The sequence below is a fragment of the Prionailurus viverrinus genome, chromosome D4 (genome assembly GCF_022837055.1).
Source record: "Prionailurus viverrinus isolate Anna chromosome D4, UM_Priviv_1.0, whole genome shotgun sequence".
Lineage (NCBI taxonomy): Eukaryota > Metazoa > Chordata > Mammalia > Carnivora > Felidae > Prionailurus > Prionailurus viverrinus.
In genome coordinates, this window is record NC_062573.1 from 43,946,779 (window position 1) to 43,963,058 (window position 16,280).

General features: G+C 37.4%; 1 protein-coding gene across 4 annotated transcripts in view; it reads right to left on the reverse strand.

Moving 5' to 3' along the window:
• The window catches only part of DENND4C (DENN domain containing 4C), a 122,554-nt gene that overhangs the window by 24,019 nt on the left and 82,255 nt on the right, over window positions 1–16,280 (reverse strand). For 2 of the 4 annotated variants that reach the window (XM_047829978.1, XM_047829979.1), the window contains exons 17-23: window positions 15,699–15,905; window positions 10,311–10,439; window positions 9,972–10,116; window positions 9,561–9,707; window positions 3,957–4,079; window positions 2,789–2,935; window positions 120–1,285 (exon numbers count right to left, since the gene is read on the reverse strand). In XM_047829978.1, coding sequence (XP_047685934.1) covers window positions 120–1,285; window positions 2,789–2,935; window positions 3,957–4,079; window positions 9,561–9,707; window positions 9,972–10,116; window positions 10,311–10,439; window positions 15,699–15,905 — 2,064 coding nt within the window. The remainder of the gene's footprint in view (window positions 1–119; window positions 1,286–2,788; window positions 2,936–3,956; window positions 4,080–9,560; window positions 9,708–9,971; window positions 10,117–10,310; window positions 10,440–15,698; window positions 15,906–16,280) is intronic. The other 2 variants (XM_047829980.1, XM_047829981.1) reach the window with 1 other exon arrangement.

Here is a 16,280-nt window from a genome sequence, read left to right on the forward strand (position 1 = left end):
TAACATATGCCTCAAGTTTAAACACCAAAGTTACCAGCAATCTCTGAATGATAATTTACATATAAAAATATGAGAAACATGCCAGTATCAGATAGACCACACACATAAAACACTCTTACCTCATCATCTGAGTAGCTATAGGCAGACGCTACAGCTACCCACATCTTACTGGCTACCGTAGCTGCTTGTTTCATGCCAGATTTGAGGACATCGATCTTGGGTCCTGAGAGTATATTATCTAGCTTTAGTCCTGACAAAGAGTTTACCACAGAGCCCAACGAGCCATGTGGTGAAGACCGCACTAGTGCTGACAGAGAAGGTGAACGTTCTTTGTGAGCGCGAGAGGGAGTCTGCTGCTTGAAACGCCCAGTGAAAGCTTTAGACCTAGATTCTGCAGGAGAGCTCTTTTCACTTTCAGGAACTTCCTGTGCTGCCGGACCGTGCTCTAAAGGTAGGCTTGATCGCCTCTCTAGAGAGTGAATACATGCAGTGATGGTGCCAGACTCTCTGCTTCCCTCTCCGTGTAATTCCATACTAGCAGACTTGCTACCCAAAGGACTCTTTAGGTTCATATAGCTTTCAATTTCATCAGCCAGATTGCGTGCAATAACTGGAGAAGACATCTTATCTTCAGAATCTTGAGATTTTACTCCAGTACATTCAGTGGCCAAAAGAGACAAAGGATCTAGTCCAGTTTCAACATCCTCCCTCTCAACAGCTTTAACAACACCATGTAAACTACTCCTCTTATTTATTACATCTTTGGGTTCTACTTTCAAGTCTCTGGGCTGATTACTATCATTCTGGAGACTGTCACATGTGTCCTTTTTCATAGTAGTTTTCGCTGCACTGTCCTCAATCACAGGTTCCAGGAGCTCTTGGCTCTCTTCAAGCATCTCTAATACCGAAGAAGATCTGTGCTCAGAATCCCAAGTGCTTTCAGACACACGAGTCCTAGTATCAACTAGATGACAACTGTTAGCAGTCTCAAAGCTGTGGGTGCTCGCAACACGGAGTGGAGAAGTCTTAGGACAGGCCAGTGCGGCTGTGAGAATCTTGGCATCTGCTCCCATCATAATAGCCACTTCACTTGAATTCAGATCCAAACTGCTCTTCTTAAGCAACATTCCAGCTCGACTTTCAGAACTGAAACTACAACTCCTCTCTGGGAAATGCTTTTGCCTTTTATCTCCTCTATCACCATTCTTCTTGGGATTAGTAACTTCACCAAAGACTGCATCTTCAACTGGATCTTGAGTAGAAAATGGCACATTTGATGTACTACCTAAAAGGGAAGGCACAATATTAAAAACGAAACTCTATTTTCCGATATAACTTTTACAAAAGTGTCTTTTCTGGTTTTTGAAAAGCGACACATAGAGTAATATTCAGAAAGTTTAGAAGGTACAAAGAAAGTACACAAAAAAAGAACAACAAAAGGCCTCCATTCAATCCTGCCTCCCAGAAATAACATTGTAATGTATTACCTGCCTTTCATCCTCTATGCATACATATACACATTTAACAATCATGCAATGTATGCTGTGTATTCCTGTATTGTTCACTAAAACCTATCAACAAATACAGACCTATAAATATATTTTACATTTTAAGAGTTCTACACTCAATTTAAAAAATATATTCTGGGGAGCCCGGGTGGCTCAGTCAGTTAAGTGTCCCACTGTTGATTTTGGCTCAGGTAATGATCTCATGGTTCATGGGTTTGAGCCCTTGGGTTGGGCTCCATACTGACAGTTCGAAGTCTGCTTGGGATTCTCTCTCTCCGCCCCTCCCTGACTTGTGCTCTCTTCTCTCAAAATAAATAAATAAACTTAAAAAAAACAAAAAACAAAAAACAGGGGCACCTGGGTGGCTCAGTCGGTTAAGCATCTGACTTCGGCTCAGGTCATGATCTCGTGGTCCATGAATTCGTGCCCTGCATCGGGCTCTGTGATGACAGCTTAGAGCCTGGAGCCTGCTTCGAAATCTGTGTCTCCCTCTCTCTCTCTGCCCCTCCCCTGCTCTCTCTCTCTCAAAAATAAGTAAACATTAAAAAAACATAAAAACAGGGGCGTCTGGGTGGCTCAGTTGGTAAAGCATCTGACTTCGGCTCAGGTCATGATCTCGCGGTTTGTGAGTTCGAGTCCCATGTTGGGCTCTGTGCTGACAGCTCAGAGCCTGGAGCCTGCTTCAGATTCTGTGTCTCCCCCTCTCTCTGACTCTCTCATGCTCATGTTCTGTCTGTCTCTGTAACTCAATAATAAATAAACGTTAAAAAAAATTTATAAAAAAACATAAAAACAAATACTTAATCACAAATAAGTGGCTCAGGATACCTATTAAAAACTGGCCAAATTAAAAACCCACTGGTATTTTTGTGTAGTAAAGCATAGTGATATGAATCTTTTTCTTCCATTGCCTTTCCATTGCCATACAAAACCCCTTTGGAATTTAGTAACATCTCTGCCTCTTTGCTCTTAATGAGTATAGGAGGCCCTGCAGTCCTCTCTAATTATCTACCATGGGATAGAGAGACCAAACTGAGAACAGGCACTGCAACAAGAAAATGTATTCCCAGTAACAACTGGACACAATAAATACCCCTCCTTTTAAACACTAAACATGTTAAGTAACAACTTCTTTAGCCAATTTAAAGGATTCAAACTTACTTCTGGCTCTAAATTTAGCATGTTCATCACAATTAGGTCATCAATTTAATGACATTAAAGACATATTTATCTGTAGAAGTATATTTTAAATACTTAGAAATCATTATGTAAAGACTCACCAGTGCTGCTTTTCCTGCCATTGAGATCGAATATACCAGATGGAACTTTCACAATACTGCTGCCCCATGCAGGAGGCTCAGTAGGACTCTGTGACTCTGCACTAGGTTGTGACTGTTTTGCTACAACAGCAGAGACATCACACACTTCTGGGAAAAAGATATTTGGATGTTATTCCTACTTATACTGCACAGAAACCGTATGTTGATTTTTGTAATATTTTATTCTTTTATATTTTTCTCCAAGTGTGAGTGAATATATGACTATTTTATTACTAATTTACTGTGTCTAATTTACTTTATGCCATAAATGTTGCCAGCATTGACTGAAATAAATGCTTTATTGTAGCATCAATAATGCTAACTTGAGCACTCCTGTGAATAAATTAAGGCTTTGGACTTCAAACATACTCTCATCACCTGTAAAGTAGGAGAGGGGCTTGCTTCTGCATAACTCTGGAGCATAAAATGAGTGACATCATTGAAGGAAAGTATACTTTTATGTAAGAGGATAGGAAGAACATTTTATTACCATGAAGCCAGAAAATTCTTCCACATTTGCATAAAATGATTACTACAAACCATATCTACCTCAATGAGTCCCATTAAAAAACAAAAAAATAAAAACAAACAAACAGGAAAACCACACCCACTGTATTTAACCTACCAATGAAAAATACCTACTTAGATATTTGAAGGACTTCTAGTGAAATGGCATTTTAAAATAAAACAGGCACTGGAACACAAGTCTGAGGACTTCAAGTTCAGTCTTGGTTCTATCACAAAATAGCTATTTGACTTTGGCAAATCAATACGTCAATGGATCACACTTTCCTACAAAATTGAGGGTTGACCTACTGTCTCTAAAAGATCTCTTGAATTCTAAAATTCAGAAACTACTCATTCTATCCATAGCTAACATTACATAGTATCTTATAAGCCCAGGCCTTACATTTCTTTCTAGAAATTATCATCAAAATTATCAAATAAGACTTAATTAAGACAGGGGCACCTGGCTAGCTCAGTCAGTAGAGCATGTGACCCTGTATTTCAGTGTTGTGAGTTTGAGACCTACATTGGGTGTAAAGATTACTAAAGAAATCTTAAGAGGAAAAAAAAAAAAAAACTACAGTATTTTTCTAAGTAAAGCCAGCAAATATCAGTACTCAACCTTCTGTTTGCACTTTTGTTTTAGTTATCAATTCTCTTGCTACTTGTTCTTCAGGCATATGAATTTCTGCGTCATCCTTTATAAGTTCATCCTTAGACCCATAGCCTTGGTCAGACTGACCACCTGTTAAAAAGAATGCAAGCTTACATGTAAATGTTTTCATATACTCATAGTCCAGCTATAAAATGTCAAAAGAGAATTCCATTGATTTACATGATTAAACTTACAGAAAAGGAAGACAAGAAAGCTCACAAAGCACACAGAGCATTTTAAACAAATGATAAGAAGCAAAGAACAGTAAAAACAGGAACATCAAAGACTAAAAAATTTAGAAGCACTGAACCTTAGTTTCCTCATCTGTAAACTAATAGATTTGGACAAGATGTTTTGAAAAGTTTGTTTTGGAGGATGTCTACAGAATGCTACACTTTGTGTAAGAAAGAAGAAGAAATAAAACAAACATATCTGCTTACTTTTGCAAAAAGAAATGCAGAAATAATAAACCAGAAAACAATAAAACTGGTTAATGACAAGGGGTGGGGGAAAATACGCTGGAAGGATAAAGAGGGAAGAAACTTCCCTAAATACAGCTTATTGTGTTGTTTTTATTTTTGGAAATGTATCAACTTCTACATATTCAAAAAAATTAAATCAGCAAAACTGGGAGGAGAATAGTAACTAAAATTGAATGCAAACAGAAACAAATGAGACCAATTGTATTTCACATGAATAATCACACTGAAAGGATGGGGAATGGTGGGGGAGGAGGAAAGGACTGATTGAAGAAACTTCTGAACACATAATCTTGAACACATACTCTAAGCCAGGGGGGTAATACTGACAAATTCTCAACTCCTTAGAAAGTCTGTTTCTCACAGAGTAATAGATGTAGCATTTCTGAAATTATTTTATGTGTACTGCAAGACTGAGCAAATGAGTAAACATAATGATGAAGAGAGATTTTTAAAAAATGAAATGAAGGAAGGCAAAGAAAAACTTATGGGGTTGATTTGAAAATGGAAGTATTTTGGGGTGCCTGGGTAGCTCAGTTGATTAAGTATCTGACTTCAGCTCAGGTCATCATCTCGTGGTTCATGAATTTGAGCCCCACATCGGGCTGTGTGCTGACAGCTCAGAGCCTAGAGACTGCTTTGGATTCTGTGTCTCCCTCTCTCTCTGCCCCTCTCCCACTTGTGCTGTCTGTCTGTCTGTCTCTCTCTCTCTCTCTCAAAACTAAACATTAAAAAAAATTTTTTTTTAAGAAAATGGAAGTATTTCTAAAACATACATACATACATATTTTCAAATATATATATATTTTCTGTCTCTGCTGAAAAAGTCCAGAAGCAGTCATACCCTGTAGCAGTAAGCATACCTAGAGTCCAGATATTGGCTTCTAGAATCTATTGCCCATTGAAAGGAATCTGGGATCCTTGAAGAAACGGCTGATTTCAAATCTCAGGCAGGAAAGGTACAAGAATGAGCCAGGAACATTTTGTTGTGTAAGAAAGGAAGTGTTCAAAAACATGATAGGGGATATGTCAGAGTAAAATGATGAAACCAAAGGACATACAATAGAATATCATCTTACAAATGTGGAGGGAGGATAGCATTGGTAAAATCACCTGCTTTAAAACCATCATAGTAAAGACTGGTTCAAGAATTATTGATGTATGCTAAATTCATAAGAAAAAGTGTGATGAGAAAGAGGGCATTATTGCATACTCTCAGAGTCTCTTCACTGGTAGCTTATTACCCACACAGGCAAGAATAATAACTAAGAGAAACCAAATGCTAAGACAAGGTGATCAAAATCAGTATCACCAATAAGAAGCAGACAGATACTGTGTGCCTCTGAGATGTGATAATCTAAGAAGGATACAACATCACTTTTGTAGTAGAGCCATGGACATACAACCCAATCTAATCACAAGGAAACATCGGACCAACTCAAACCAAGGAGCATTCCACAAAATAACTGGACTGAATTCTTCCAAATGGCGGGGTCATGAAAAGACAAAGACGAAAAGGTAAAGGAAAAGGGTAAAGAACTGTGCCAGGTTAAAGGAGACTAAACAAGGGAGCTAGAATGCCACAAAGGATATTACAGCAATTGACAAAACTGGAATGTAGACTACAGACTCAAGTAGTATGTCAATATTTTCCTAAATTTGGTAACTATACTATGGTTTTATCAGAGAAAAATACCATCAAAGTATCAAAAGGTAAAAAGGCAAGATGTATTACAACCTGCTGTCACATGACTTAGGAAAACAATGTGCATATGTGTACAGAAAGAAAATGATAAAGCAGATATGGCAAGCTAAAATTGAATGAATCTAAATATAATTTATTCGAGGGTTCTCCGTACTGTACTTGCAACATTTCTGTAAGTGTGAAATAACTTCAAGATAAAGGTTTAAACAAGTCTTTCTGGCTTTAAAGTTCTATCATTTAAAACTGAGACGAAGACTGAAGACTAACGTAAAACTACACCACAACTGACACTTAGTTCCTAGAGAGTCACCGTAAAGCGTGTCGACGAGGCATAAAACAAAACATACACAGCTGACCCTTGAACAACACAGGGGTCAGAGGTGCTGGCCTTCCCACCCCACACAATCAAAAATCCACATGTAACTTTTGACGCCCCCAAAACTTAACTACCAGCCTGTTGACTGGCAGCCTTGCCAATAATATAAATAGTCAGTTAACACACATGTTATATGTCATTTGTGTATATAATAAAGTAAGCTAGAGAAAAGAAATGTTATTAAGGAGGCACCTGGCTGGTTCAGTCAGAAGAGCATGAGACTCTTGATCTCAGGGTCCTGAGTTTGAGCGCCATGCTGGGGGTAGAGATTACTTAAATTTAAAAAACTGTTACGGGCGCCTGGGTGGCTCAGTCGGTTGAGCGTTCGGCTTCGGCTCAGGTCATGATCTCACAGTTCGTGAGTTCGAGCCCCGCGTCAGGCTCTGTGCTGACAGCTCAGAGCCTGGAGCCTGCTTCAGATTCTATGTCTCCCTCTCTCTCTGACCCTCCCCTGTTCATGCTCTGTCTGTCTCTGTCTCAAAAATAAATAAACATTAAAAAAAAAAACAATTAAAAAAAATAAAAAAACTGTTATTAATAAAATCAGAAAGTACTATGATAGTTTTGTTTGGTGACACATGAGAGCTACCATATGGTCAACACAGCATAAGGTATAGATAAGTTGAATCACTATGTTGTACACCTAAAACTAATGTAACATCGTGTATCAACTACACGCAAATTTTAAAAAAATTAATAAAAAAGGGAAAAAAAGAAAATCATAAGAAAGAAAATACATTTACAGTACTGTAACTACTGAAAAAAAATTGGCATGTAAGTAGACCCGTGCAGTTCAAACCCATGTTGTTCAGGTGTTAACTGTAGTGCCTTCCGCTTTCTACCACTTGTTACACTGCCACTCAAACTTTGCAATTTAGCAAAAGAACCAAACTTCTCTAAATATCCCTAGTTAGAATGATTAAGTTGTCGATTTTTTTTTTTTTCAACGTTTATTTTATTTTTGGGACAGAGAGAGACAGAGCATGAACGGGGGAGGGGCAGAGAGAGAGGGAGACACAGAATTGGAAACAGGCTCCAGGCTCTGAGCCATCAGCCCAGAGCCTGACGTGGGGCTTGAACTCACGGACCGCGAGATCGTGACCTGGCTGAAGTCAGACGCTTAACCGACTGCGCCACCCAGGCGCCCCAAGTTGTCGATTTTTTACTGGCCCCTCAGAAAGCATTATGGTGCCATGAAATGGGAACTAAGAAAACTGATTAAACCAAGATACCTGTCCCAACAAGCTAAGTGACTCCATATCAGGTACCAACTGGAAAGACTGTACAAGATAATATTTAATGAAAGAGTAACTTAAAATTCTGGTTTGGAAGTCTCCAAAAGTATCAAATGATATCATCAAAAACTCTACAAAGACACATAAATCACTGTAAATTCAGCAAACAGGGCTAGCCATCTGAAATGCAACTGAAAAGATATATATGGAAAAGGGATCTAAAGTTTCTTCCCCAACTATTAGAATCTTTATGCCAGTTACTCAGAATTACTAGATTTTTTTTTCCATTAAAGGGGATCATTTTAAAAGAATAAGGAGAGTGTCTATTACTATTTTTAAAATTATAATTATTCCTGGTGACATGGTTTCATATCACATTTTCTTAATTTTTTCATAAATGAAATCCATTTATATTCTATAAGTTTTAGGAAAAAATACAAGAAGAAATAAAATAAGGTAGCTTTATAAACAGGATTATAACTTATAGCTCTACGCTGACTTTCAATGATTTATACATGGTTCTGTTTTTATGGGGTAATTTTTAGTGCAAGAATTTAGCAGATCAGTTTTAGCAAGCAAAAACCATCTCAGCAGCTAGAACATTGAAATATTTAATCCCCATAAAACTATTGGATACAGTGGTGCTACAAACAAACCTCAAAATCAGAATTATAGCAAGGCACAGTACATTTTCAAATAAAATAACAAATATGCTTTGCAAAATGATCGTAAAATGTTAGTTGGATATTTTCAGTGGTACATATATGATTACACTTATCTGAAGGAGAAAAAGGCAAGAAAACTAGCATTGTTTTCCACCTGTAACAACACTTTAAATACAACAAAAAGTCTCTCCCCCACCCTTGCATGTCAGCAAAGTTTAACCTAATAAATGGGAAATTACCTGAAGTGGTTAACATTCAAGGGTAGAATTAACGCACACGTGTATCCATAGCTTCACGTCATATAAGTCTGTCTGCACCCCACACCATGACAGCCAAGGACAAATGCAGCACCAAGAAACAGCACAGAGCAAAAAGCAGAGCGACAAAGAGCAGAAAAAAGGAAACTTCAGTCATTGAGACAAGTTCATCAGATGAAGCACAGGAATTAGACTTAGGATTCATTTTAAAGAAAAGCTTGAGATATTAACAATAACAACAACAACAAAAAAGAAAAACAACACAAAAAGAAGGATGTGCAACACACATATATTTGCTCAATGTGCTACTTGAATTGCGCTTATTTCCAGCTTCAGAGGACAGAGGTTATGCCCATGGCTTTGTTTGTAAAAGTAGCTTCAGATATTTCTCAGATTTTAAAAATTGTCATTTAAAATAATGACTATGCAAAGAGAATACTTTTTCTCATGGTATGACTTATTTTCTTCCCTATTTACTATGTATAATTTCAAATTCTCAATAAATACTTTCCACGTAATGAAAAAAAGTATCTGCAAGTTGTGTCACCTAACATTCAAGTCCCTCAGTTCACAATTTCTACAGTTACAGCATATACTTTCCCAAATCACGGATGAAGAAATACAAAGCAGCACTGTGCTAGAGCCTTCTGCACAGCACTTCGAAGAGAATGCTATACTAGAGGAAATAAAAAGAACCGATCTGCAATCAGAGGACTAATTTCTTCCCTTATTTCTAGAGTATTTTTAAAGTACTCATACTGCACAAACTCAAGAAAGGAGGGAAAAGCTTTTTAAAAAGGGAAAGACTTAACAAGAGAGTAAGTGAAGGGTTAGTAAAATCCAGATTTTAGTACCTGTGCTAAAGTGATTATCAGTGGAATCAAGCCTGATTAAATCTCTGACGAAGACTGTGTGCTCCCCATTGTTAGCATCATTAGAACTATCCACGCTACCGTGGCTCACCGTGTCCCCATCACTTCCACCTGTCGCATTCTGAGGAGCTAAAGATAAGGACAATAGCAGTTCAATAACTCATGCACTGATAATCTCTGAAACTAAACATGAATGCCCCACATTCATTTACAGTTGCAGAACACTTTCTAAATTTGTGGGGGGGAAATAATAATGTAACCTCTACCTTTAGTTGCATGTGAAAATATCAACCAGAATTTCATTTACGTTTCCTACTTCATACTCTTAAAAACTCACATGCCTATAAAGCTTATGGTTCAGCAAGAGAGTATCTTTCCAATCACACGTATTACCTGATATTGAGGAGACCTGTGACTTTTGCACAGTCTTTTTAAGCGGCTGCCTAAATTGTGCCAAGCCACGTACCACATTCCGTACCTTCGTCCATAAGAAGATACCACTGCGGGTACTGCTAGGCCACGGGCTCTCCAAAACTACCTAAAGGTAAAACAAAGGTTAAAAATAATTATTAGGAACACTTGATTTATTAAACAGATACATACATATATAATATATACATAAATAACTATAGCCCAAACCTCTATAAAATAAATTTCATGAATAATAAAAGGTACAAAAATGTATCAGTCTTAATTAAGCAGCGTATGTTGTCTAATGTCAGTCCTACTTACCTTATTATAATAACCATAAGTAATAGCATTTGGCTTTATCTTAGCAGTTTTCATTTCAAATAAGACTCTCACTGCTAAAACAGGATGAGCCCAAAGTCCACAAAGCTGCATTACTACTCGATAGCACACCTAACAGAAAATAACATCAAAGCATTAGTAGTTGGCATATCAGTCTATCTATGACTTGCAGAAGATTTTTAAATTACTCAATTCTTCTTATCAGAGTCATTAAGCACTACTTTACCCTTTTTTATGAGTCTCAGTAAATTGTTTCTGAAGCCTACTCATTAATGAAAGTACCAGTGTTATTAACTATTTCACATAAGATCTAGAAGATCGTTTCAGTAACGAAGTTTACGCAAAGAGAATGACTACTAGTCCCCATAATTTGAGAAGGAATGCATTTTGAAAATCTAATATGATTAAAATAACTCTCTCACAAATCATGCTTTATATTCTGTGCTAAAGGAGTTAAAGACAACACCCCCAGAATGCCTACATAACAACAACAACAAAAGATCTGTAAACCCATGTCTTGGAAAAGTAAGAGAAGAAACTTTAAGACACTGTAATCTGATTAGCAAAGGCTTTTCTGAGAATGTGTGTTTACTGAGGAGGGCTTGTTCTGATCACAAGAGGACCAGTGAATTGGAAATTCCTAAAAGTTAGAATCTCACATATTAGAAGACTACAAGAGAAACCATGAAAAATGAAACGGGGATCTCAAAGGTTCCTGGCAAAGAGGTGAGCCAGTTTACAGGAACAGCGACAGCGCAGCCACAAACTATGTTACAGCTTAGTCTGAGAATAAGGAACTATACATACAGAAGATACTCTTCTTGGTACTTTAGGACAGAGTTGGTAAACAACTACGAGTACCATAAAGCCAAGTTGCTCTCTCAACTAGAGGGGAAAGTAAAACGATTTCAGAAAGGATATTTTAGTTAAGAGAACAGAACAAATGAAATAGACATGAAAAGGCAAGGATCAGAAAGATGAATACTTGAAGCTAAAAATGGAGAGTATAATTTAAAAGCAGAAGGAGGTCAGGAACTGTTAGACTAGGTTAAAGAAGTGAAGGGGCGCCTGGGTGGCGCAGTCGGTTAAGCGTCCGACTTCAGCCAGGTCACGATCTCACGGTCCGTGAGTTCGAGCCCCGCGTCAGGCTCTGGGCTGATGGCTCAGAGCCTGGAGCCTGTTTCCGATTCTGTGTCTCCCTCTCTCTCTGCCCCTCGCCCGTTCATGCTCTGTCTCTCTCTGTCCCAAAAATAAATAAAATAAAACGTTGAAAAAAAAATTAAAAAAAAAAAATAAATAAAAAAAAAAAAGAAGTGTTAGGGAACTGGGAATCAAGGACAACTGAAGGAAGTAGGTAAGATGTGTGAAGGGAGGAAAAAGAATGGGGTACAAGAGGGTTCTTCAAATATCTGAAGAGTAAACAGTTTGAAATTTTTCCAAAAAAGCCACAGGGAAGGAGTAAACCATTTGTATAATTTCAAAAAAAAATAAATAAGGAGGTGGAACTGAGCTCAACAAAACACATACATATTTCCTAATAATTAGACTAAATTCAAGTATAGGCAGGATCCCATATGTTACAGACTTTATACAGAGCATCTCAGCTTCAGATTCAAGTTGTACTAAAATGTCTTAAAATCCTATCAATTCTTAAGATTCTGTGAGCCATAAAGTAGTAAGTCACTTTCTATGTCAAATTGGTTTTCTACAACCATTCTAGACAATGAATTTATTCTGAAGTCTGGAAAGTATTCCCTAACCTTCCAGTTTTGCCTGCATAAGAGATAAGAGCCAGGGACCAAACTAAAGAAACAGTAATAATACAGAGACACAATTTTTCCAATGCAGTATGTTGTTGCCTGTAACATATCTTTTCAATACCTGTAATAGATAAAAGATAACCACACACTCTTTGCTACTCCTCCCACCGAGAGGTCTATGTCCCTACCCTTGAACTGAGAGAGAAGAGCTTCTGAGACTACATGACCAATAGAATATGACTAAAGGGACACTGTACTAGTTTCCTGGCTTAAGTCTTAAGAAATTGCCAGTTTCCACTTCCTCTCTCTTGAAACAAATGCTCTTCCAGCTCTAAGCTATCATGGAAAAAGCCCAAGTACCACAGAGGGAGGTCCTGAGCCTACAGAGAGGGAGAGGGGTCCATCTGAGCCCAGCGTCACAATCACTCTTGCCAAGGCACCTGGCTGGTATCTGAGTTCAGCTGTCTTGGTCCCTCCAGACCAGATCAACTAGCAACTATTATCAAGTGATCCCAGTTAATGCGATGAGGAGCATTGAAAAATCACCCAGAATCCTTTCTGGATTCTCAGCAAAAACAAACAAACAAACAAACAAATAAATAATAATTAATGAAATCACTGTTTTAAGCCACTAAGTTCTGGGAGGGTTTGTTACTCAGCAATGTACTACAATATCGGGTGAACAGACTGATAAGACAGTGTAGGAATATGTTTGACACAAATATTTCATTTTCATTAAAAATTCTAGGGGTGCCTGGGTGGTTCAGTCAGTTAAGTGTCTGACTCTTGACTTCAGCTCAGGTCATGATCTCGCAGTTTGTGGGTTCAGGTCCCACCTCGGGCTCTGTGCTGGCAGTGCAGAGCCTGCACTGGCTGGCAGTGCAGAGCCACTTTATGGCTCACAGAATCTTAAGAATTGATAGGATTTTAAGACATTTTAGTACAACTTGAATCTGAAGCTGAGATGCTCTGTATAAAGTCTGTAACATATGGGATCCTGCCTATATTTGAATTACTCTCTCTGTCACTCCCCTGACTTCAGCTTAGGTCATGATCTCACAGCTTGTGAGTTTGAGCCCCGCATCGGACTCTGTGCTGACAGCTTGGAGCCTGGAGCCCTCTTCAGATTCTGCTCCGTCTCTCTCTCTCTCTCTCTCTCTCTCTCTCTCTCTCTCTCTCAAAAATAAGGAAACATTAAAAAAAATTTTTTTATTCTGTAAATAGTATTAAAAGCAAAATGCATTACACACTGTAATTTCGTCTATGTGGAATGTGCTATTTCTTGATCTTCTAAGAGTTTTATTTTAAAATCCAAACATAACATGTAGCACACAAAGCCGTCAAATTAAAACATGAAGTATATGAATGAGACAGTGGTTTCTAATGAAATAGACCTAAAACTCAAAACTACTTAACTGGGCAGTCTTATGTATAAGTTTGTCATTTCATTTAAGTTTCAAATTACTCTCTTTATAAAATGTAGCTAATATATAAATTGCCTCACAGAGTTGCTGGGAATACCAAAGGAAAAAATGTATGTGACAATACTGTGAAAACTTTAAATATGCTATTCCATGTATGATCAATAAACAGATAAAATGTATGAAATATACCTAGCAAATATATATTCTTAAGTTTTAAAATAAACATTTCTTTCTTCTAGTTGTGGAGAGGTAATGACTTCAGGGCACTAAAAAAAATCTGTCAATGTAACTTGTTAGAAGTAGGAATACAACAAATTAAGCTCCAAATTTTAAACTTCTTACCACAGTGTTTATTAGGGAAATCATCTGAAAAAAATTTTTAGTCTACTAGTCATAATTGTTGCATGTCAGAAAACAAGAGAAGATAATTATTTGTACCAAAGACTACCAGTGAACTTTAATACCTATAGAGGAAAATACTTTTCAGGCAATTTATGATATATGTTATGAACTTGTAATTTATCAAGTACTGTACTTTGAATTTAGAGTGCAGTAACAATTCAGAGAGCATACTTTAAAACACTTTAAAAATATTTGGTCTTTCACAAGTTAAAACACATCTTAAAACACATTTTAGATAGAAAACTCTATTAGAACAAATTTTTTAAAACACTAAAGTGCATAAAGTACGAAACACTCTGATCAAGCACTTTTAATTTCCAAAGTTTTATTAACAGATGAAAGAAAATGTAACCAAACGTGAGAATGGATACTTTATTATTTGTTTTATAATTTTTATTTTAAAAGGTTTTATAACATACACTTGATAGAGAAAAATGAGTTTTAGTGTACCCACAAGCATTATCAAATCTTCATATTATACATGCTATATTCATTTAAGATCTTTTTTGTTTGTTTTTTTTTTTTTAATTTTTTTTTTTCAACGTTTATTTATTTTTGGGACAGAGAGAGACAGAGCATGAACGGGGGGGAGGGGCAGAGAGAGAGGGAGACACAGAATCGGAAACAGGCTCCAGGCTCTGAGCCATCAGCCCAGAGCCTGACGCGGGGCTCGAACTCCCGGACCGCGAGATCGTGACCTGGCTGAAGTCGGACGCTTAACCGACTGCGCCACCCAGGCGCCCCTAAGATCTTTTTTGTTTTTAAGAAGAAAAGCTATAGAATTATTGCTGAAGCCTATGATGCGCCTTCTCTTCAATCCCATTTCTCTTCTATCCCCCTGTGCTCTTTCCCCTCAGATACCCATTACTCTGAATTTTTATTTCAACTTTGCTTTAAATCCTAATCTGGTTCTAAATATCATTTACAGTTATTTTAACACCAAATGTTATTTTTAGAGGGAAAAACAGCAAAGAAAAAGGCTAAATAAGTGATTTAGTTTCTTCAACCATTAACTGGATAATATCACGACCTATCTCTTAGGATGGCTCTGAAGCTTTAGAGAGATGGTGTCTATAAAACCTTTAGCATATCATTCACTCAGTGCTTAGACTATAAGCCAGGCACTATTCTAGGCACAATCTGCCCATTAATTGATTTAGCCCTCAAGTTAACCTTATAAAGATGGTACCAACTATAATTGTCTACATCAGTGGGGCAATTTGGACCTCCAGGGAACATCTGGCAATGTCTGCAGACATTCTGATTGCCACATAGGAGAAGGGAGGGTGCTACTGGTAACCAGTATGCAGAGGCCAGGGATGCTGGTAAACATCCTGCAATGCACACAACAGGCCCACAATAAATAATCATGTGGACCAAAATGTCAACAGTGCCACATTTTCAGATACATAATGTGAAACAACAGGTTATATAACTCATCCTAGGACATAGAGCCTAAGTGGACAGCCACTTACTAAAAGTCTATTTTGTATTTACTTTCTAATAAAGTTATACTAAGAATAAAATGAAGTCAATATTAATTTCTATTTATAAGGTGCAACCAACCTGACTTAACTAAGGCAGTCTCTGCTTCATTCCAAACCAATAATTTTTAAACAAATGTACTTAAAAATAAATAATAAGTACTAGCTCTATGAAACAAATAACTTTACCTTTGTTGCTTAATGAAAATACTTGAGAGCACTTTAAAGTGGCCAAGACCTAGTTTTCTTAAATATACAAAAATATGTCTTAGTAATCATGACTCAGTTTATTATACTTGCCTCATCTAGTGGATCCACATCTGTTTTCCTCATCTTAATAAGTACATCATATGCCTGCTGAAGTGCTCTGACCTTAGGATGAGAAACTCTAACATAGGCTGGGAGACAAATAAACCATAAGCTGTAACAATGACTGAAGAGACACTTGGCCCATTGTGGTGGATTTGTGTAACATCTCTTCGCCAATTTATGAGCCGTTTTTATCTCCTAGAAAGAGAATAAATAAAACATTATGGTATTTGGGGCACCTGGCTGGCTCAGTCGGTAGGGCATGCGACTCCTGATCTCTGGGCCATGGGTTTGAGCCCCATCTTGGGAGTAGGGATTACTTACCAAAAAAGCTTACAAGAAAACCCAGTATGATATTTATTAAAATCCATTAGGGTGGGGAGAAAAGTGAGAAGAGAAGAATGTAATGTAAAACTGGACTCTAAAATCAAGCATTTCACCGTTTTACTTTCATGAGTGGCTTCCTACTTAGTACAACATGGTTCCTCAACATTCGTCTATAGAAGCACTTTATATTTCACAGTAACTATTTGCTGGCAAGCAAGACTTTCCTAATAGACTAGAAATCCCTTA